General features: G+C 38.6%; 1 protein-coding gene across 1 annotated transcript in view; it reads left to right on the top strand.

The window, feature by feature from the left end:
• The first annotated feature begins 1,236 nt into the window (after window positions 1-1,236).
• The window catches only part of IMPG1 (interphotoreceptor matrix proteoglycan 1), a 155,133-nt gene continuing 132,212 nt past the window's right edge, over window positions 1,237-24,157 (top strand). Inside the window, exon 1 of the mRNA XM_068985494.1 lies at window positions 1,237-1,303. Coding sequence (XP_068841595.1) covers window positions 1,237-1,303 — 67 coding nt within the window. The remainder of the gene's footprint in view (window positions 1,304-24,157) is intronic.

Genomic DNA, 24,157 nt, shown 5'->3' with positions numbered 1-24,157 from the left:
GAATTAGCTTAAAGAATTAAAAGTGGTTGCTGTCCAAGACAAAATCGGCAGATGCCCGTGGGCACTTGCCATCTATCTCTACCACGATTAACTCACATGCTGCTGCAGCTGCTGATCGTCAAAACTCCCTGAGAGGAGTTCAGGGTGGAGAGCAGGAGTGAGGCATGCTATGCTGGGCGCAGGGGGACTGGCAGGACAGGTCTTCATAGTTAGGTGTTTTCAGGAGCCAAATTTATGAGCCGAATTCTTGTATCTTCTCAAATCTAGAAGAGCGACTGTTCCTCATGACCAGCAGAAAGCTTCCCCAGACTAGCAGAAACCTTCTGGAAAAATATGTGCTTGGTGGCATGTACCTCCACTTCCCCAAAATCTCAAATATATTGCCATCCCCCTCTGCTTCTTTGGAACAGTTTCTCAGAACTGTTTGAGGTGCTGTCTCCTGGGTTGCAGTCCTCATTTTGCGGCAAATAAAACTAGCAACTCTCATGTGGGGTATTTTTTTTAAGTCAACATTACGTTTGAATGCAAGTAGGTATGGTACCATTACTTTTCACAAATCTTGTAGAACTATTTGACTCTATACATTCTGTGCAAAAAAAAAAAAAAAAATTTTTTTTAATTTAAATTGGACTTTAAAAGGTCATCTGTGCACTCACAGATGCCAGAAAGAAAGCTATAGTCAAAGCAGTTCAATCCTATGAGAATGGAGACAGCTTTGCTACCTCTGGAGACGAACATATCAAATAACCACATACTTCCATGGGCTCACAATTAAGTTCCTTCAATGGCTGATCCTGCGCATGTCATTTTGGAAAACATTTGACCCTGTCAGCCTTCTCCTGCATTTGTCAGGAGTTCCCTGGTTCTCTGTGTGCCTGTAATAGGTGAATAACTAAGGGGAAAAGCGTTCCTTCTGTCTGTGGACACCTGTTTTTAATGGCATTTGGGGTCCCGGAGCTGGGCTGACAGATGCTCTTCCAGAAGGTTAATGAGATAAAGGTTCTCCAGCTGGTCCTTAAGCAGAGATTACACCTGAGAGGAAGATAAGGAGATTATTCCAGAAGCAGGCACTGCCTCCTGTTCTTCATAAATTGGCACCCTCATAAAGGTAAGCCAAGAAGGTTATCCTCAGTCAATTCAATATTTCATTATTTTTCGTATTTCTGTCATATTTTTTAATGTGAGTGTGGGCTGTTCTGTGACTATTATCAGAAATATCAGTGCACAAAAGCCAGGATGCATTTGGAAGCTAGAAGACTTATTTTTTTCCTTTGGATTTTTCTTCAAGTTCAAGCAATCAAAGGTAAGTTAAATACTTCTTTATTTTTTTAACTGCTTATATATAAAATCTATTTACAAAGGTGAACAGTCAAAATCAGGGAAGTTGCCACTGTATTTCTGAGGGCTCGTATACAGCAGGCCCTGAATTAATCATGACTGAATGATCGTCAGAAATGATTTTCACTTGATTTTTTTGAAATATTTATTTTATATTTACATTATATGTTTTTTATAGTTTCATGCTAAGTGCAACTTACGTAAACAAGAGAGATGAATGCATCCTATTTGCTCTTTAAAAAAATGAACAAAATTCATAACACTAATGTTTAGCATTAGTAGGTCCACAAAAAACATGAAATTAATACTTTGTCACTTATGATCAGACAAAAAACAAATTCGTTACTTTCTCATAGTTAAATCATGAGCTGCTTTCCCTTAGAAAATAGCAAATATGCTTCATCTTCAGAGTCCATGATGAGGACCAACTCAGAAACTTGGTTGCTTGTAAAGCTATATGCATGAAAGAACTAGGCACTGCAAGTTTTTATGGCAAATCTTCAAGTGAATCTAAAGCAAGTCACAAAAATAGGTATATTTCAGAAAAATAGGGTGCTAAAAAATAACCTGTTGAAGAAAACTTCACTTTTTAAAGTATAAGACTGATCATTATAACATACTTAATCTTCTTAAGACATCTGAAATCAGTAATGTTTAGTTCTGTAAGGATGATGTAACTTTCCACATCAACCTTTTAACTGAAGCACTGATTTTAAAATGCCTGTGGAAAAGTAAAACACATACTTGATTGCATTTCTAAAGTCACAAAAAAACAGATTCCAACAGTTATTTTATATGTAACGTCTTAGTCATTGCATTTGGAGGGAAGAGAAAATTTATGGAAGAATGATATAAAAACTCCTTTTATGTTTTGCTACCTATTAATGATAAAGGATGGAGAAAAAGTTTACTTACCTTTCAGTTGTCAATTATATATAAATGTTTACATTTATAAAAACATTTTAATTAGAAACAAATGATGAGATTTCAGTATATTCTGAGCTTACTCTGCTGAAGCAAACCAACTGTCACTTTCCAAAACCTGACCCATCAAATCAGCTTTGGTTTTATTTGTTTAATTAATTGCTAACTAATTTAGCTATTTTTTTTCTATTTTCATATATTATATATCAGCTACTACAATTTCAAATAGCATAATTACATATAGAAAGTTAAGTGAAAGAAGCTTACCAAAAGAACTGCTATTTGTTATTTGCCCATGTCTAAGAAATAAAGTACTATAACTGCATAATAAAAGATCTTACATGGTTACTTGTTTGGGGCTTTTTATTCCGTAAGACTCTCCGATCTGTGAATTTCTGTTAATCTTCATTAGTGAGGTTTACATTAATTAGAGTTTATGTACTTTAGCCAGATTGGTTTCCCATTTATGGCTAATTAGGCATTATGACTGGTTTCCCATTTATGGCTAATTAACCATTTACATAGAAAATACTTCTGGTAGAGAAAGGAGTTCAACTCAATAAAACTAGCTTTTGAGTTTAAAAGCTGGGAATTTAAAGTCAATCAGTAAGCTACTTTAGTCTCTCACTCATGTCCGACTTCTGACTCTGTGACACCATGGAATGCAGCACACCAGGATTCCCTGTCCTTCACCAACTCCCAGAGCTTGCTCAAACTCTTGTGCATCGAGTCAGTGATGCCATCCAACCATCTCATCCTCTGTCATCCCCTTCTCCTGCCTTCAATCTTTCCCAGTTTCAGAGTCTTTTCCAATGAGCCAGTTCTTCGCATCAGGTGGCCAAAGTATTGCAGTTTCAGCTTCAGCATTAGTCCTTCCAATGAATATTCAGGACTGATTTCCTTAACCATTGACTGGTTTGATCTCCTCACAGTCCAAGGGACTCACAATAATCTTCTCCAACACCACAGTTTTGGCACTCTGCTTTCTTTAGAGTCCAACTCTCACATCCATACATGACCACTGGAAAATCCATAAAATTTGATTACACAGACCTTTGTTGGCAAAGTAATGTCTCTGTTTTTTAATATGCTGTCTAGATTGGTCATGGGTTTTCTTCCAAGGAGCAAGCATCTTTTCATTTCATGGCTGCAGTCATCATCTGCAGTGATTTTGGAGCCTAAGAAAATAAAGTCTGTCACTGTTTCCATCGTTCCCCATCTATTTCCCATGAAGTGATGGGACCAGATGCCATGATCTTTGTTTTCTGAATGTTGAGCTTTAAGCCAACTTTTTCACTCTCCTCTTTCACTTTCATCAAGAAGCTCTTTAGTTCTTCTTCACTTTCTGCCATACGGGTGGTGATATCTGCATATCTGAGGTTATTGATACTTCTCCCACAATCTTGATTCCAGCTTGAGCATCATCCAGCCTGGCATTTTGCATGATGTACTCTGCATATAAGCTAAATAAGCAGGGTGACAATATATACCTTGATGTACTCCTTTTCCTATTTAGAACCAGTCCATTGTTCCATGTTGGGTCTAACTGTTGCTTCCTGACATGCATACAAATTTCTCAGGAGACAGGTAAGGTCATCTGGTATTCTCATTTCTTGAAGAATTTTACACAGTTTGTTGTGATCCACACACTCACAGGCTTTGGCACAGTCAATAAAGCAGAAGTAAATATTTTCTTGGAACTCTCTTGCTTTTTCTATGATCCAGTGGACGTTGGCTATTTGATCTCTAGTTCCTCTGCCTTTTTTAAATCCAGCTTGAATAGTTTTAAAAAGTTATAGATTATCTTTAAAAAAAGGTATGGAAAATTACCCATAGTACACCTATCCAAACACAACCTATGCTGGCATCTTCATACGTTTCCTCAGTCTTTTTTCTATGCTCATTTAATATTTACATGGTTGCAGTTCTACCATGCACACAATTTTACATAGAGCTTTTTGCACAAGTTTTATATTAGATCTACTTTGGTCTCCATTGTTATCTTGCTTTGATAATCATCATTTTATTGGCTGCATATTGTTCCTTTCAGTTGTTACACCATGATTTGCTTTATCTAAATACACAACAAAAAGAAAGAACTGTTTCTAATTGTTTTGTTATGATGAGTAACATTACAATGAATATCTTTGTGCATAAGCCTCTCTCAATATTTAAGATTCCTAGCATAAATTCACTAAAGTAAAATTATTGGGTCAAAGCAATATCAACAGTTTCATGGTATTTTATTCATATTGCCAAATTGCTCCTCAAAAGTTTTCCTATCCTCTTTGGTAATTTTTCCCAATTTGAGTCCACAAGTAGAGTATTTGCTATTTATTAGAGTATTTGTACCCAACACAGATTATTAAGAGATTTGGAGACACGGCAACATTTCAAAAAGTTTCCTTTAAGCTTTGCAGATTCCAAATGTATTTTTTCCATTGATACATGAAAATGAAATGGTTTTGATTAAATAAAACTGTTTAGGGCAACAAGACAGTTCAATAGTTTCAAAGAACAATTACTTCATCAAGATACAAAGAGGCCTCTCTTCAGTTTTCAAAATGGGGATGCTAGTTACATCTGGTGTGTACAGCACAGCATTATGCTCTTAGCTTTCCAGTTCACATAAATAATTTCATCGAATTGCTTGTAACAGTCCTATGTGTGGAAGAAAGAGAAGAGAAAAAACCCAGCCTTAGCAAGCCCTAAAATGGAAATGGTGTTTATCAGAGTCTGTGCTTTTTGCATTATATTTGGTTATACTAAATGAAACCTTTAGCTAAGTTATTATTAGTTCCCCAAGGTAAAGTAACTATTTTAGCAACTGTGAAATGTCAGGAAATTTGCATTTGAAGACTCTCCAGTTCTTGCTAATCCTTCACTACTGGGATACGTTCTCATTTCATAAAATTACACAGGAAGGTATTTTCCTTTATTGTGGCTCCAAGAACAGAGAACAAAGCTTCATTTATATCCCTGAGATACCTGCCCAATGACAATCACATTAACTTTGTGACTCCTCTATTTTTTCATCTCGGCTACAGTTTCAGAACAGCATAATTCAAAAGGCTGAAGGCAGATTTTTCTGTTAAACTATACCTGAAAAGATGTCCTTAAAATTGAAGTCATGTAAATTGAAGACACTTTGTGTCCAACTGAACAAACCATGGCAGCACACCTCAGACCATTTATTATATTATATACTTTAAAAAAATTATATACTTTAAAAAGTGATTGCTGCCTTGTGACCCTCCCACGCTTATTTTGAGGATCACACTAAAGGACTATTGTATGTGTAAACTAATTAGACAGCACTGGCATGATCTATTACTTTCTTGGCCATTTCCCTCATTCATGAGCAAACCACCACCTTAAATATCAACTGTATTTGCATGCTAAACTTGTCTGCAAATTCAGATCCTGTAAACTTTTGGTGCCTCAGTCATGTTCACAGGTTTTATGCTGTTTTAAAATAATCCATCTAAGGCAATCAAGTTTGTTTTTCACAATCATCTATAAGTTTATAATTAAGTAGATATGTGGAAGTGACCATAATAAAAGTCTGGTTTTCAGCAGTGGCAACCCACTCCAGTGTTCTTGCCTGGAGAATCCCAGGGACAGGGGAGCCTGGTGGGCTGCTGTCTCTAGGGTCACACAGAGTCGGACACGACTGAAGCAACTTAGCAGCAGCAGCAGCAGCAACCACAGGATTTGAGTTCCCTGTCTGAGAGTGAGAGACAGTATCACTGGGAGTCAACCCCACAAATGAAAAGCACCAAGTCAGATGGAATTATTTTAATAAGGGAAACAAGTGTACTTTTTGTTCTGAGTCCAAGGCAAGCTGCATGCCACAGCTTATCCTATAGCGAGTTGATGTGGTTGACTGGCAAAGCTGTGGTAATGAGAATTCACATATGGAAATGCCACTGTAAAGTCTGAACGGCAGCGTGCATCACTATGATTATTTATTGAGAATGTACTCCCATTGCAGCCCCTTTCCTCTGGCCACAGTGAATGTGGAAAGAACATGAAAGAGCTACTAAACAGCAGTAAACACTTCTAAGCATGTGACTGTATTCGGTAGATAAATATTCTCCCATTTACATTCAGTCATTCTTGAGGAGGGCTACCCTGGTGGCTCAGAGTGTAAAAATCTGCCTGCCAACACAGGAGACCCATGTTCAATCTCTGGGTTGGGAAGATTCCCTGGAAGAGGAAATGGCAGTCCCCTCTAGCATTCTTTTATTTTTTTATTGAAGAATAATTGCTTTACAGAATTTTGTTGTTTTCTGTCAATCCTCAACATGAATCAGCTGTAGGTATACACATATCCCCTCTCTTTTGAACCTCCCTCTCATCTCCCTCCCCATCCCACCCTTCTAGGTTGATGCAGAGCCCCTGTTTGAGTTCCCCAAGCCATACAGCAAATTCCTGTTGGCTATCTATTTTACACATGATAATGTAAGTTTCCATGTTACACTTTCCATACATCTCACCCTCTCCTCCCCTCTCCCCATGTCCATAAGTCTATTCTCTATGTCTATATCTCCACTGTTGCCCTGTAAATAAATTCTTCAGTACCATTTTTCTAGATTCCATATATATGCGTTAGTATACGATATTTATCTTTCTCTTTCTGACTTACTTCACTCTGTATAATAGGTTCTAGGCTCATCCACCTCATTAGAACTGACTCAAAGGCATTCCTTTTTATGGCTGAGTAATATTCCTTTGTGTATATGTACCGCAACTTCTTTATCCATTCATCTGTCGATGGATATCTAGGTTGCTTCCATGTTCTAGCTATTGTAAATAGTGCTGCAATGAATAATAGGATATATGTGTCTTTTTCAATATTGGTTTCCTCAGTGAACATGCCTAGGAAAGGGATTGCTGGGTCATATGGTGGTTTCATTCATATTTTTTAAGAAATCTCCATACTGTCTTCCATAGTGGCTGTATCAATTTACATTCCCACCAGCAGTGCAAGAGTGTTCCCTTTTCTCCACACCCTCTCCAGTATTTATTGATGGTTTTGATGATGGCCATTCTGACTGGTGTGAGGTGATATCTCATTGTGGTTTTGATTTGCATTTCTCTAATGAGAGAGATGGGAATACTAGACCACCTGACCTGCCTCTTGAGAAATCTGTATGCAGGCCAGGAAGCAACAGTTAGAACTGGACATGGAACAACAGACTGGTTCCAAATAGGAAAAGGAGTACGTCAAGGCTGTATATTGTCACCCTGCTTATTTAACGTCTATGCAGAGTACATCATGAGAAACGCTGGGCTGGAAGAAGCACAAGCTGGAATCAAGACTGCCGGGAGAAATATCAATAACCTCAGATATGCAGATGACACCACCCTTATGGCAGAAACTGAAGAGGAACTAAAAAGCCTCTTGATGAAAGTGAACGAGGAGAGCGAAAAAATTGGCTTAAAGCTCAACATTCAGAAAACAAAGATCATGGCATCCGGTCCCATCACTTCATGGGAAACAGATGGGGAAACAGTGGAAACAGTGGCAGACTTTATTTTTTAGGCTCCAAAATCACTGCAGATGGTGACTGCAGCCATGAAATTAAAAGATGCTTACTCCTTGGAAGAAAAGTTATGACCAACCTAGATAGCATATTCAAAAGCAGAGACATTACTTTGCCAACTAAGGTCCGTCTAGTCAAGGCTATGGTTTTTCCAGTAGTCATGTATGGATGTGAGAGTTGGACTGTGAAGAAGGCTGAGCACCGAAGAATTGATGCTTTGGAACTGTGGTGTTGGAGAAGACTCTTGCGAGTCCCTTGGACTGCAAGGAGATCCAGCCAGTCCATTCTGAAGGAGATCAGCCCTGGGATTTCTTTGGAAGGAATAATGCTAAAGCTGAAACTCCAGTACTTTGGCCACCTCATGCGAAGTGTTGACTCATTGGAAAAGACTCTGATGCTGGGAGGGATTGGGGGCAGGAGGAGAAGGGGACGACAGAGGATGAGATGGCTATATGACATCACTGACTCGATGGACGTGAGTTTGAGTGAACTCTGGAAGTTGGTGATGGACAGGGAGGCCTGGCATGCTGCAATTCATGGGGTCGCAAAGAGTCGGACATGATTGAGCAACTGAACTGAACTGAATAATAAGTGATGTTGAGCATCTTTTCACATGTTTCTTAGCCATCTGCATGTCTTCTTTGGAGAAATGTCTGTTTAGGTCTTTTTCCCACTTTTTGATCGGGTTGTTTGTTTTTCTGGCATTGAGTCGTATGAGCTGCTGTATATTTTAGAAAGTAAGCCTTTGTTACTTGTTTCATTTGCTATTATTTTCTCGCATTCTGAGGGTTGTCTTTTCACCTTGCTTATAGTTTTCTTTGCTGTGCAAAAGCTTTTAAGTTTAATCAGGTCTCACTTGTTTACTTTTGTTTTTATTTCCATTACTCTAGGAGGTGGGTCATAGAGGATCTTGCTTTGATTTATGTCATCAAATGTTCTGCCTATATTTTCCTCTAAGAGTTTTTTTTTTAATTTTTATTTTTACTTTATTTTACTTTACAATACTGTATTGGTTTTGCCATACATTGACACGAATCCACCACGGGTGTACATGCGTTCCCAAATATGAACCCCCCTCCCACCTCCCTCCCCATAACATCTCTCTGGGTCATCACTGTGCACCAGCCCCAAGCATGCTGTATCCTGCGTTGGGCATAGACTGGCGATTCAGTTCTTACATGATAGTATACATGTTACAATGCCATTCTCCCAAATAATCACACCCTCTCCCTCTCCCTCTGAGTCCAAAAGTCCGTTATACACACCTGTGTCTTTTTTGCTGTCTTGCATACAGGGTCGTCATTGCCATCTTTCTAAATTGCATATATATGTGTTAGTATACTGTATTGGTGTTTTTCTTTCTGGCTTACTTCACTCTATAATCAGCTCCAGTTTCATCCATCTCATCAGAACTGATTCAAATGTATTCTTTTTAACGGCTGAGTAATACTCCATTGTGTATATGTACCACAGCTTTCTTTTATAGTTTCTGGTCTTACATTTAGGTCTTTAATCCATTTTGAGTTTATCTTTGTGTATGGTGTTAGGAAGTGTTCTAATTTCATTGTTTTACATGTAGCTGTCCAGTTTTCCCAATATCATTTATTGAAGAGGCTGTCTTTGCCCCATAGTATATTCTTGCCTCCTTTGTCAAAAATAAGGTACCCATAGGTGAAAGAGAAAGTGAAGTCACTCAGTCGTGTCTGACTCTTTGTGACCCCATGGACTGTAGCCCACCAGGCTCCTCCATCCATGGGATTCTCCAGGCAAGAATACTGGAGTGGGTTGCCATTTCCTTCTCCAGGGGATCTTCCCGACCCAGGGATTGAACCCAGGTCTCCTGCATTGCAGGCAGACGCTTTAACCTCTGAGCCACCAGGGAAGCCCACCATAGGTGCATGGGTTTATTTCTGGGCTTTCTGTCTTGTTCCATTGGTCTATATTTCTGTTTTTGTGCCAGTACTATACTGTCTTTATGACTGTATCTTTGTAGTATAATCTGAAGTCAGGAAGGTTGATTCCTCCAATACCATTCTTCTTTCTCAAGACTGCTTTGGCTCTTCAGGATCTTTTGTGTTTCCATGAGGAAATCAGCCCTGAATGTTTGTTAGAAGGACTGATGTTGAAGCTGAAACTTCACTACTTGGCCATCTGATGCAAAGAGCTGACTCATTTGAAAAGACCTTGGTGCTGGGAAAGATTGAAGACAAGAGGAGAAGGGGACGACAAAGGATGAGATGGTTGGATGGCATCACTGACTCAATGGACATGAGTTTGTGTAAACTCTGGAAGTTGGTGATGGACAGGGAGGCCTGGCATGCTAGAGTCCATGGGGTCATAAAGAGTTGGACATGACTGAGCAACTGAACTGACTGACTGATGAATTGTGAAATTTTTTCTTCTAATTCTGTGAAAAATGTCATTGGTAATTTGATAGGGATCACATTGAATCTGTAGATTATATTCGGTAGTATAGTCATTTTCACAATATTGATTCTTCCTACCCAAGACCATGCAATATCTCTCCATCTGTTTATGTCATCTTTGATTTCTTTCATTAGTGTCTTATAATTTTCTGTGTACAGTTCTTCTGTCTCCTTAGGTAAGTTTATTCCTAGATATTTAATTCTTTTTGTTGCAGTGGTGAATGGCATTGATTCCTTAGCTTCTCTTTCTGATTTTTCATTGTTGCTATATAGAAATGCAAGAGATTTCTGTGTATTGATTTTATATCCTGCAACTTTGCTAAATTCACTGATTAGCTCTAGTAATTTTCCAATACTATCTTTAAAGGGTTTTCTATGTACAGTACCATGTCATCTGCAAACAGTAAGAGCTTTACTTCTTTTCCAATTTGGATTCCTTTTTTTGTTTGTTTTTTTCTTCTCTGACTGCTGTAGCTAGGACTTCCACAGCTATGTTGAATAATAGTGGTGAAAGTAGACACCCTTGTCTTGTTCCTGATCTTAGGGGGAATGCTTTCAGTTTGTCACCATTGAGAACAATGTTTGCTCTAGGTTTATCATATATGGCCTTTACTATGTTGAGGTAGGTTCCTTCTATGTCCATTTTTTGAAGAGTTTTAATCATAGATGGGTGCTGAATTTTGTCAAATGCTTTTTCTGCATCTATTGAGATTTTCATATGGTTTTTATCTTTCAATTTGTTAATATGGTGTATCCCATTGATTTGCATATATTGAAGAATCCTTGCATCCCTGGAATAAACCCAACTTTATCATGGTGTATGAGCTTTTTGATGTGTTGCTGAATTCTGTTTGATAAAATTTTGTTGAGAATTTTTGCATCTATGGTCATCAGTGATATTGGCCTATAGTTTTCTTTTTTTGTGTTGTCTTTGTCTGGTTTGGGTATCAGGGTGATGGTGGCCTCAGAGAATGAGTTTGAAAGTGTTCCTTCCTCTGCAATTTTTGGAAAGAGTTTTAGAAGGATAGGCATTAGCTCTTCTCTAAATGTTTGATAGAATTCTCCTTTGAAGCCATCTGGTCCTGGGCTTTCGTTCTTTGGGAGATTTTTGGTCACAGCTTCAATTTCAGTGCTTGTAATTGGGTTGTTCATAATTTCTACTTCTTCCTGGTTCAGTCTTGAAGATTGAGTGTTTTCTAAGAACCTGTCCATTTCTTCCAGGTTGTCCATAATTTCTACTTCTTCCTGGTTCAGTCTTGAAGATTGAGCGTTTTCTAAGAACCCGTCCATTTCTCCCAGGTTATCCATTTTATTGCCATAGAGTTGTTCATAACAGTCTCCTGCATTGTCTGTTGCAACATCTCCTTTTTCATTTCTAATTTTTTTTTATTCTTCTCTCTTTTTTTCTTGATGAATCTCATGAAAATTTTGTCAATTTTTTTAATCTTCTCAACTTTTAGTTTTATTAATCTTTATTATTGTTTCTTTCATTTCTTTTTCATTTATTTCTGCTCAAATCTTTATGATTTTTCCCTTCTATTAATTTTGGGGGGTTTTGGTTCTTCTTTTTCCAGTTGTTTTAGGTGTAAAGTTAGGTTGTCTATTTGATGTTTTTCTTGTTTCTTGGGTAGGATTGTATTGCTATAAACTTCCCTCTTAGAATGGCTTTTGCTCCATCCCATGGGTTTTGAGTTGTCATGTTTTCATTGTCATTTGTTTCTAGAAATTTTTTTATTTCCCTTTTGATTTCTTCAGTAACCTGTTGATTATTTAGAATCATATTGTTTAACCTCCATGTGTTTGTGTTTCTTACAGTTTTTTTCTTGTGATTGACACCTAGTCTCATAGTGTTGTGGTCAGAGAAGATGCTTGATATGATTTCAATTTTCTTAAATTTACTGAGGTGTGGTTTGTGACCCAAGATGTGGTCTATCTTGGAGAAGGTTCCATGTGCACTTGAGAAGAAGGTGTATTCTTCTGCGTTTGGATGGAATGTCCTAAAGATATCAATGAGATCCATTTCATCTAATGTATCATTTAAGACTTGTGTTTGCTTATTAACTTTCTGTTTTGATGATCTGTCCGTTGGTGTGAGTGGGGTGTTAAAATCGCCTACTATTATTGTGCTACTGTAAATTTATCTTTTTATGTCTGTTAGTGTTTGTCTTATGTATTGAGGTGCTCCTATGTTGGGTGCATAGATATGTCCAATTGTTATGTCTTCCTCTTGGATTGATCCCTTGATCATTATGTAGTATCCTTCCTTACCTCTTATAATCTTTATTTTAAGGTCAATTCTGTCTGATATGAGGGTTGCTACTCCAGCTTTCTTTTGCTCCCCATGTGCATGGAATATATTTTTCCAACCTCTCACTTTCAGTCTATATGTGCCTTTAGGTCTGAAGTGGGTTTCTTGTAGACAGTATGCATATGGATCTTGATTTTTGTATCCATTCAGCCAGTCTGTGGCTTTTGGTTGGAGCATATAATCCATTTACATTTAAAGTAATTATTAATATATATGTTCCTATTGCCATTTTCTTAATTGTTTAGGGTTGATTTTGTAGATCTTTTTTCTTCTCTTATATTTCTTGACTATCTAAGTCCCTTTAACATTTGTTTTAAAGCTGGTTTGGTGGTACTGAATTCTCTTAATTTTTGCTTGTCTGGAAAGTGTTTTATTTCTTCATCAGTTTTGAATGAGATCCTTGCCAGGTACAGTAATCTTGGTTGTAGATTTTTCCCTTTCAGTACTTTAAATATAACCTGTCCTTCCCTTCTGGCCTGCAGAGTTTCTGCTGAAAGATCAGCTGTTAAGTGTATGGAATTTCCCTTGTATGTTAGTTGTTGCTTCTTCTTTGCTGCTTTTAATATTCTTTCTTTGTGTTTAGTCTTTGTTAGTTTCATTAGTATGTGTCTTGGCATATTTCTCCTTGGGTTTATCCTGTTTGGGATTCTATATGCCTCTTGGATTTTCCTTTTTCATGTTGGGGACATTTTCAACTATAATCTCTTCAGAAACTTTCTCATACCATTTCTTTTTCTCTTATTCTTCTGGGACCCCTTTAATTCAAACTTTGGTGCATTTGATATTATCCCAGAGGTCTCTGAGACTTTCCTCAGTTCTTTTCATTCTTTTTACTTTATTCTGCTCTTCAGAAGTTATTTCCACCATTTATCTTCCAGCTCACTGATTCGTTCTTTTGCTTCAGACATTCTGCTATTGATTCCTTCTAAAGTATTTTTACTAAAATATTTCTAAATACTAAATTCCTTCTAAAGTATTTTTTCAGTACTTGTGTTGTTTGTCTCTGTGTGTTTATTCTTTAATTCTTCTAGGTCTTTGTTAATTGATTCTTGCATTTTCTCCATCTTCTTTTCAAGGTTTTTGGTCATCTTTACTATCATTATTCTGAATTCTTTTTCAGGTAGTTTGCCTATTTGCTCCTCATTTATTTGGACTTCTCTGTTTCTAGTTTGTTCCTTCATGTGTGTAGTATTTCTCTGCCTTTTCATTAAATTTTTTTTAACTTATTGTGTTTGAGGTCTCCTTTTCCCAGGTTTCAAGTTTAAATTCTTTTTTCCTTTTGCTTTCTTCCCTCCTAAGGTTGGTCCAGTGGTTTGTGTAAGTTTGATATAGGGTGAGATTTGTGCTGAGTTTTGTTTGTTTTTCCTCTGATAGGTAAGGCTGAGTGAGGTGGTAATCCTGTCTACTGATGACTGGATTTGTATTTTTGTTTTGTTTGTTATTTAGATGAGGCGTGCTGCACAGGGTGCTACTGGTGATTGGGTGATGCCAGGTCTTATATTCAAGTGGTTTCCTTGGTGTGAGTTCTCAAAATTTCATGCCCTTAGGGTTAGTTCTTTGGTAGTCTAGGGTAGTCTTGGGGCCTTCCTTGTAGCTCAGCTGGTAAAGAATCTGCCTGCAATCGGGAGACCTGGGTTTAATCCCTGGGTTGGGAAGATTCCCTGGAGAAGGAAATGGCAACCCACTCCAGTATTCTGGCCTGGAGAAATCCATGGACTGTATAGTCCATGGGGTTGCAAAGAGCTGGATATGACTGAGCTATTTTCACTTTCACTTTCACTTCTAGGGTCTTAGAGCCCGTGCTCCCACTCCAAAGGCTCGGGGCTTGATTTCTCAATAGTTGCCAGTCCAACAAGCAAAACTAACCAGTTGCTCCACATCAGGGGCCAGAAGGACTCCAGAGAACTTGGCATTTCAATCAGGGCTTATATCCCCTCCTTCTTGTTCTCACACAGAGCAAGAGGGTAACTGAGAAGGACCAAACTTTAGATGCACAGTAGCGTGTCTGACGTCTGACATAGGCCTTCCTGCCACAGAGCATTTTGGGAGGAGCAGCAAAACACAAAGCGGGCACTCCTCTGGAGAAGAAACAAAGCCCAAGGATGACTAGAGGTACCTGCCCAGTGCCTGTCGCAACTAGGGGTTACCCAGGTTTTGTGGAAACAGCATTGCCCACGTGGAGCAGGAACCACCCCTAGTCCTCTGGAGTCCCAGTGAAATGCACAGTGACCCTCTCTAGTATTCTTGCCTGGAGAATTCCATGGACAGAGGAGCCTGGCAGGCTACAGAGCCTGGCAGGATCACAACAACTTGGACATGACTGAAGGAACTGAGCACACACACAGCACATTCTTGGGGAAAGTGTCTTTCTGGGTGCCTTTGTAAAGGCATCTTCTTTCATTCCACCTTGGGTTCCTTCATCCAACCGTCTTTCATCCCCTCACACAGCACTGCTGGAGGAGGAAATTGCAACCATCTCCAGTATCCTTACCTGGAGAATCCCATGGACAAAGGAGCCTGACAGGCTACAGTCCATGGGGTCGCAAAGAGTTGGATGTGACTGAAGCGAATTAGCAGGCATGCATGAAACCCACACTATTTTTAAACAACCATACTCAATTCAGAGCTGATCACAATGCTTTGTAGCTAGCAATCATATTAACAATCCTTTTGCTTAATATTATATTTTTATTGTAAAAGCTCAACCAAATTTTAATTAATCTTATTTCTTAAGATTTCACTGCTTGGTAGACAAAGTGCTCATTTCTGGTCAGGAACCTATGGCAGAGGATGCTAAGTAATGTTCCTAAAATCATTTGAGGTGGGAAGGTTAGGACCAAACCTGAGATTTCAGCTGTATCCAGTCCCATTTTACATCTACTTGGTCTATTAATCAATTCAGTATAATATAATGAGTACAATTAGTATGATTTTTATTAATCATTTAAAAACCAACTTTCCTCTGCTAGCAGCACCAGATGATGGCTAGTTCTGGACCATCTCCAACATCTGTTTGCATGACTGATCTCAGGGTGGCTGACCACATCCTTCAGCTCTACCCTAAAAATGGAAGCATCAATTTTAAAAGTTCTATTACTCATTAAGAAAGCATGACACTCTGAACTCTTCAAAGAAAGAGTTGTTTTTTCATGGTGTCACTTCAAATGCCCGATATTATGGTCTAAATTTAGTGGCAACACCCTGATGCTGGGAAAGATTGAAGGCAAAAGGAGAAGGGGGCAGCAGAGGATGAGATGGTTGGACAGTATCCCCAACTCAATGGACTTGGGCAAACTTTGGGAGACAGTGAGGGACAGGGAGGCCTGGCATGCTGCAGTCCATGAGGTCACAAAGAGTCAGATACGAATGAGTGACTGAAGAACAACATTAGCGGCAAGTGACTTATTAAGAGTATTTTGTGTATCTAAAGGTAGTACCTGGCCAAATGGGTGAAATCAGACACAGCAGGAAAGCCTCTCCTGAACCAAAAATATCCCTCTATCAAAATGCTGAATCTTCACCTACAGGTCTGTAATATTTCCAGATTCAAGATACACGATTCTGGAACATCACCTCTTTCTAATAATCTCTCCTTCTTGCCTTTATGGAATATGATTTTCACTATCAGCAAAACACCCCAATCCCTCTGAGTGCTGTGTGCCAAGTCACCTCAGTCATGTCTGACCCTTTGCAACCCCATGGACTGTAGCCCACCAGGCTCCTTGTCCATGGGATTCTTCAGGCCAGAATACTGGAGTGGATTGCCATGCCCTCCTTCGAGGGAACTTCCCAACCCAGGGATTCAACTTGCATCTCTTATGTCTCCTGAATTGGCAGGCGGGTTCTTTACCACTAGCACCACCTGGGAAGCCTCTCTCAATTTCTCCAATTCTTCAGCCTATCCAGCCCTCAGAATCCTTCATATTAACCTTCGGTACTCAGATCCACTTCTGAACTTCTCTCAACAGTCTTCTTATTAGTACATTAGAAACCTTACTCCTTGACCTTCTGCTCCATTTGATTTGATTAACCCCATTTTGGGTAACTAGCTTTCGAGAATGTCATTAGAGTATGTCAGACAAAATGCTTGATGAACAAATTCATGCCTCAAACCCTTAATTGGGCCCTCCACACTATTCACAATCAAACTCATCTCTGACTCCCTGACCTAGTCTATAGTTGATTTTCAAAGCTTCTCTTTCTCTTTGAACCTGCAGTCTGATTCTTCCTCACTTCCATGATGGCACAGTTAAAAGCCAAGGCTTTCAGGTTTGCACAGCAGTGCATTCAACACAGCTCATTGGTGTCTGACTCTCTGTGGTCCCATGGACTGTATCCTGCCAGGCTTGTTTATCCATGAAATTTTCCAGGTAAGAATATTGGAATCGTTTGCCACTTCCCACTCCCAGGGATCTTCCTGACCCAGGAATCAAACCTGAGTCTTTTGCATGTCCTGCATTGGCAGGCAGATTCTTTACCACTAGCACCACTTGAGAAGTCCCCAGTACAGCACACAGATACAGAAAAAATTCTGTCACTTATGAGCTGTGTGATCTTGGCAAATTGCTGGGTCCCACACATCTCTCCATCTTATGGCTTCTAATCAATAAAATGGGAAAAATAATAGCAGAATCTGCTTCATAGAGCTGTAATGAAGATTAGTGAAGCATCTATTACTATTGTAGAAACTTTTGCTCAATAAACACCAGCTCCTAAATGACAGTGATGATCATCACTGTTACTGTTATCACCTCCTATGTACTGAGAAGACTGAGGTCATTTGATTTCTTTTGCCATCTCTTCTTTCCACTTCAAAGTTTCTCTGTTTCCATCCAAACTCTCTTCATTCTCTTGTTTCAGAGAGAATAAAAAGATTTCATACCTTTGCTAATGTTGTTTCTATCTCCTATGGTGTTAACTCCATTTACCACCAACTCTAAGGCTTTCCTCTGACCATCTCCTTTTCCACTGACTTCAGTTTCCTGGCCTGCAAAATTTTATGTGACATTTCTCAACACTGGTAAAAACACCAATTCTGAGGCTTCAGCATTGAAGATTCTGGTTTAAGTTGTTTGAGTTGAGGTCCAAGCTAGTAGGGAGATTAAAAGACAAAAGTAGTAAAGTCTTCTATTCTACAATAGATAATCCACTAAGTTAGGGGATATACAAAATGAGTATTACTAGATGTAAAATATGAGTAGATGTAAAACACGATATTGAACATAATAATCATGAGAGGAGGAGAATACAAATACCAGGTTTTTAAAATGCATTTAAAATTAAAAGATCAGCAATTCAAAATATTCTTGCCTGGAAAATCCCATGGACGGAGGTATATATATGGTGACTGCTAGACAAAAACCTCATGGTAACCACAGACTGAAAATCTGTAACAGATATACACACAAAAAAGAAAAAGAATCCAAACACAACAGCGTGTGTATTCGCCACTCAGTCGTATCAGACTCTTTGTGATCCTATAGACTGTAGCCCACCAGATTCCTCCATCTACGGAATTCTCCAAGCAAGAATACTGGAATGGGTAGCCATTCCCTCTTCCAGGGGATTTTCCCAGGGATCAAACCCAGGTCTCCTGCATTGCAGGCAGATTCTTTACTGTCTGAGCCACCAGGGAAGGCCCAAACATAACATTAAAGAGAGTTATAAGAGAACAAAAGAATAATAAAGGGGAAAGAGTTCTCCAAAAATAAATCCAAAACAATTAACAAAACAGCAGTTAGAACAAGCTGGAATAATTTTTAAATCTACCCAGGTGATCCTTCTATGCAGCCAGATTTCAGAAACATGATTTATTGCCTTCTAGAAAGATTTATGTGGGTCATTATAATATGGGCCACCGGGGGGTTGTTTTTTCTCTCACTTTTCTAGTAAATGTTATATCATAAATGTATTTCCAGTTTGGAAGAAGCAGTCTCATTGAATATGATTGATAAAATGACTTGTATAATCGTTCCCTTCATTATGTTGTTTCTTTCTTTTTAACTTTGTTGTTGTTCAGCCTCTCAGTCGTGTCCGACTCTTTGTGACCCCATACATGACAGCATTCCAGGTTTCTCTGTCCTTCACTGTCTCCTGGAGTTCTTCTGTGTATTCCTGCCACCTCTTCCTAATCTCTTCTGCTTCTGTTAGGTCTTTACTGTTTCTGTCCTTTATTGAGCCCATCTTTGCATGAAATGTTCCCTTGGTATCTCTAATATTCTTGAAGAGGCCTCTAGTCTTTCCCGTTCTATTGTTTTCCTCTCTTTCTTTGCACTCATTGTTCACTTAAGAAAGCTTTCTTATCTCTCTTTGCTATTCTTTGGAACTCTGCACTGAGATGGGTATATCTCCTTTTCTCCTTTGCCTTTGCTTCTTTTCTCAGCTGCGTCCATCTTGTTCTCTGTAATATCTTCAGCACTCTGCTTTCAGGCATAAATCACTTTGCTCTCTGCCTTTGGCCTCATTTTGTGCTGTCATCTTCCATCTCTAAAGTCAGGAATCTCGGTATCATCTAAGACATCTTCCTCTTCTTCACATCTAGTTTGTCCAAATCCTACCAAGTGGTGTTGCTGTTGTTGTTTAGTTGCTCAGTCATGTCTGACTCCTTGTGATCCCATGGACTGTGGCCTGCTAGGCTCCTCTATCCATGGGACTTCTCATGCAAGAGTACTGGAGTGGATTGCCATACCAAGTGGTGTGCTGATAAACAATTAGCCACTATCTATCCAAGGGGTGAAAATCCATACTCACAGTGTTTGCCAATACTCATAATGTAAATAAAGATTCCTACCGTGACTAGTTTCAGACTAACAACATGCCATCTCCCAACAGGGAGTGTGCATAGTTGCCTTTCAGGACCTGGACACCAATGTGAGCCTGGTCCACAACCACCCTTAGTGCATGGATGCTTCCAGTGCTCTGGGACAACCTAGAGGGCTGGGATGGGAGGAGATGGGAGGGAGGTTCAGGACGGAGGGGACATATGTCTACCTGTGGCTGGTTCATGTTGATGTGTGGCAGAGGCCAACACAATACTGAAGAGCAATTGTCCTCCAATAATTGTATTTTTTTCTTTACTTGTCAATATTGTGAAATTAAAATCTTTGATTAAAAAAGAGAGAAAGAAAAAAGTTTTCCACATCATTGGACATAGCAGACCCTGAGGCAAAAGCTTCCCTGCTACTCAGGGAACCAGGAGGGAAAGGAAAAGAGAAGTGAGACAGTAAAAGAGGGGAAACCAACATAAAGATGCCTCCCCAAACTGGCCAGCACTTGGACTCAAGTGCAACCAACTGCTGATCTCAAGGCGCCATGTTTAGAGACCACACTATCTCCAGATGGTCGGTGAGGTTGGGAGCCTGTGGGCGAATGGAGAAGAACGTATGTGCTCTCCCCAGAGATTCACCTCAAAGTACACTAACTTCCCTGCACTTGCAGTGCACTCATCTGTGGACCGAGGGTGGGTCGTGGTGCTTCTCACACCTCAGCAGCAACAGAAAATCCTGGGACAGGGAAAGCATACACTGTGACACAGCCATGAGGCAAGGAGCTGTGGGTTTGTGTCTCCATATCGGGGCAGAGCTTGTGAAGAGCCGATCTGAGAGACAGGTGAGGCTCAGCAGGCCTGAGATGACTTCAGGAGCATCTGAGCCTAGTGTGCACACACCACCGGGTACTCCCTCTTCTTTTGATGGACTCCGCATTACTTACAACACTGGTGCAGATATTCCCAAGTGTCCCCTGAGGCTCACACCAGGCGGAATCTCTCCAGAGTCTGTCCCTGTCTCACTCTACTGAGTAGAAGAGAAAGCTCATTGTGTCAAGAGGAAGACATTTTCAACTTTACAGGTGATACCAAGCTGTCTCCCTGTATGTTTGTGCCACTTTTGAGTAAGAATTCTTTTTATTCCAAATCTTCATCCAGACTCTGTATTGCCTGACTTTTTATTTTCTGTCAGTCAGCTTTGAGAATGAAGTAGTATCTCAGTGTGGTTTTATTTTGCATGTCTCAGATTACTGTTGAGGTGCAGTATCTTTTCATTCATTTAGGACCTTTTCTGCTTCCTCTTCTAGGATATAAGACATATGTCTTTTCTCATTGGTTTAGAGCAGTTCTACTGAAGTTGTGGATTCAGTCCTTTGGCATTTCATTACCCATCAAATACCTTCTCTCCGTGTGTAGCTTTTTCTTCTTCCTCTCTAAATGGTACCCTTCAATGAACACATATTCTTAATTTTAATGTTGTTTAATCATCAGCCTTTAACTCCATGGTTTATAGAGTTTTTTGTCTTACCTTAAAAATCCTTCATTATCTTAAAGGCATAACAATATTCCACTCTATCGCCTTATAAAAGATGTACATGTGTGCATGAGTGCTAAGTCACTTTAGTCATGTCTGACTCCTTGTGACCCCAGGGACTGTAGCCCACCAGGCTCTTCTGGCCATGGGATTCTCCGGCAAGAATACTGGATGGGTTGCCATGCCCTCCTCCAGGGGATCTTCCTGACCCAGGAGTCGAACCCACTTCTGTGGCTCCTGCACTGCAGGCAGATTCTTTATCACTGAGCCACCAGGGACGTCCCCTAAAAGATGTAGTTTTATTTTCAGTTTTTAATCCGCAAAAATTTATTGTGTATGTATATGTGTGTGAAGCAGGAAAACAGTTTCTTTAAAATATATATATATATATATATATGGATCATCAGGTGTTTCAGCACCATCCAAAGGATAGTTTCCTCTTCTCTCTCTGGTCTGTGATGCCTCTTCTGTCATGAACATGGGTTTATTTGCTTGTTTTAATTTATTTATTTTTAAATTGAAGGATAATTGCTTTACAGAATTTTGTTGTTTTCTGTCAAACCGCAACATGAATCAGCCATAGGTATACATATATCCCCTCCCTCTGGAAACTCCCTCCCATCTCCCTCCCCCTCCCACCCCTCTAGGCTGATACAGAGCCGCTGTTTGAATTCCCTGAGGCATACAGCAAATCCCCATTGGCTGTCTATTTTGCATATGGTAATGTAAGTTTCCATGTTACTCTCTCCATACATCTCACCCTCACCTCCTCTCTCCCCATGTCCTGAACATGGGTTTGTTACTTTTGAGCTGGTACCACATTGCTTTAATTATTACAAATTTATCATAATCTTGAAATCTTGTAACCATGCTTCCCTGGCATTGTTCTCTTTCTACAGGACTGTCTAAGCTATTCTTGACCCTCCACTCTTCTATAATATGTCTAAAATTCGATCACTAAGTACCACTGAGATTGGATTGGAGTTGTGTTGAATCTGTAGATCAATTTGGGGAAGAGTTGATACCCTTATAATGTTAAGACTTTTATCCAGAAACGTGGACTATCTCTCCTGTTATTAGTACTTTATAATAAAGTCACCTAATTATATTGCAAAGGGCTTCCACACCATGGACTTATCCCTAGTTACCTGATATTAACTGTAATCTTGTAAATGGCTCTCTTATTGCAGTTTTTGTGTAGAAAAGTAATTGGCTTTATATCCCTTAGCTTTGCTGAACAACCTTAATTCTGAAAATTCACTAGCAATTCTTGGGAGTTTTCTGCTTAAAAATTATATCATTTTTGAATAAAGAAAACTAAAGATCTCCCTTTTCAGTAGGTTTATCTTTTCTTTCTTTATATTTTCTTACTGCCTTCCATAGGCCATCCACTATTGCCTATGTTTATTTCCTTTATATTCTATATAAAGAGAAATGGTGATTGCAAACACCCTATACCTTGATATTGCATGTACCTTGATACTGATCTGGAAGGGAATGCTTTCATAGTTCACCATTAAGAATGACATTTGTTTTAGACTCAGTGCTTGTTTTGTTTTGTTTTTGAAAATTTGCTACATCGAGTTTTTAAAAGTTCCTTTCTATTCCTAAGAGTTTTAATCATGGATAAATACCGATATATATCATGAACTTCTTCTGTACCTACTGAGATTATCAAATGTTTTTTCTCTTTTAATTCATTAATGTGAAAAATTATCTTAATCAGTTTCAAATATTAAACCAACCTGATATTCCTGAGATATATCTGACTTGGTCATCATCTTTTTTCACACTCTGCTGGATTCCCTTTGCTAATACTTTATTTCACATTATTACATTCATATTCATAAGTGAGATTGGACCATGATTTTTCTCTCATACTTTCCTCATCAGGTTTTATAAGAGTTTGTGTGAAAATAAAGTTATTATTTCCATGAATGTTTGATAGAACTCTTAGGTGAAGAGTTATATTTACAAAAAGATATTTGGCTACTGACTCAGTTTTTTAAAGATTATAATAACTCTTCTGTCTCTGCTTCCATTCATTTTGTATAATAAATTTGTAACTTGCATATTTCTAGAATTTATCCATTTCATCAAAATTTCAAATTTATCAACAAAACATTGTTAAGTTTCTCATGCCATTAGGAAGTATAGTGATGTCCTCCTTTTCAGTCTTGATAGTAATTATTTGTACCTTCTCTTTCTCATATTTTTTGTTTCTGTTATTAGTATTTTCAAAGGAAAAATTTTTTGCTTTTATATGGCTTTTTCTTCTCTTTTTTGTTTTCTTTTATATTTTGTTAATCTCTACTCCTATCTTTATTCTTTTTTTTTCTTTTTTATTTTTTTTTAATTTTTATTTTTACTTTATTTTACTTTACAATACTGTATTGGTTTTGCCATACATTGACATGAATCCACCACAGGTGTTATCTTTATTCTTATACATTTTTTAATTTATTTTGTTTTCTTTTGTTAAATTCTTGAGATAGATGCTTGGTTCATTAATATTTAACTTTTTTCTTTTTCTAAAATAAGCATTTTAATAAGCTAAATTTACCTTTCAAGTAGTGATTTAGCTATATCCCACAAGTTTTATTATGTAAAGTTTTAATCACTTGATAAAGATATTTTTAATACCCAGCATGATTTCTTCATTAACTCATAGGTTAATTTTTTTACTTATAGGTTATTTATAAGAATTTTTTTCAATTTTCAAACATAGGGATTTTCTTTTTTTTTTTTTTTCACTTTACAATACTGTATTGGTTTTGCCATACATCAACATGAATCCGCCACGGGTGTACACGTGTTCCCAATCCTGAACCCCCCTCCCACTTCCCTCCCCATACCATCTCTCTGGGTCATCCCAGTGCACCAGCCCCAAGCATCCTGTATCCTGCATCAAACCTAGACTGGCGATTCATTTCTTATGTGATGTTATACATGTTTCAATGCCATTCTGCCAAATCATCCCACCCTCTCCCTCTCTCACAGAGTTCAAAAGACTGTTCTATACATCTGTGTCTCTTTTGCTGTCTCACATACAGGGTTATCGTTACCCTCTTTCTAAATTCCATATATATGTGTTAGTATACTGTATTGGTGTTTTTCTTTCTGGCTTACTTCACTCTGTATAATCAGCTCCAGTTTCAACCACCTCATTAGAACTGATTCAAATGTATTCTTTTTAATGGTTGAGTAGTACTCCAATGTGTATATGTACCACAGCTTTCTTATCCATTCATCTGCTGATGGACATCTAGGTTGCTTCCATGTCCCGGCTATTATAAACTGTGCTGCATTTAA

The sequence above is a fragment of the Capricornis sumatraensis genome, chromosome 13 (assembly GCF_032405125.1).
Source record: "Capricornis sumatraensis isolate serow.1 chromosome 13, serow.2, whole genome shotgun sequence".
Lineage (NCBI taxonomy): Eukaryota > Metazoa > Chordata > Mammalia > Artiodactyla > Bovidae > Capricornis > Capricornis sumatraensis.
The sequence above is the reverse complement of the archived record's forward strand: the minus strand, read 5'-3'. Positions and strand labels throughout refer to the sequence as shown.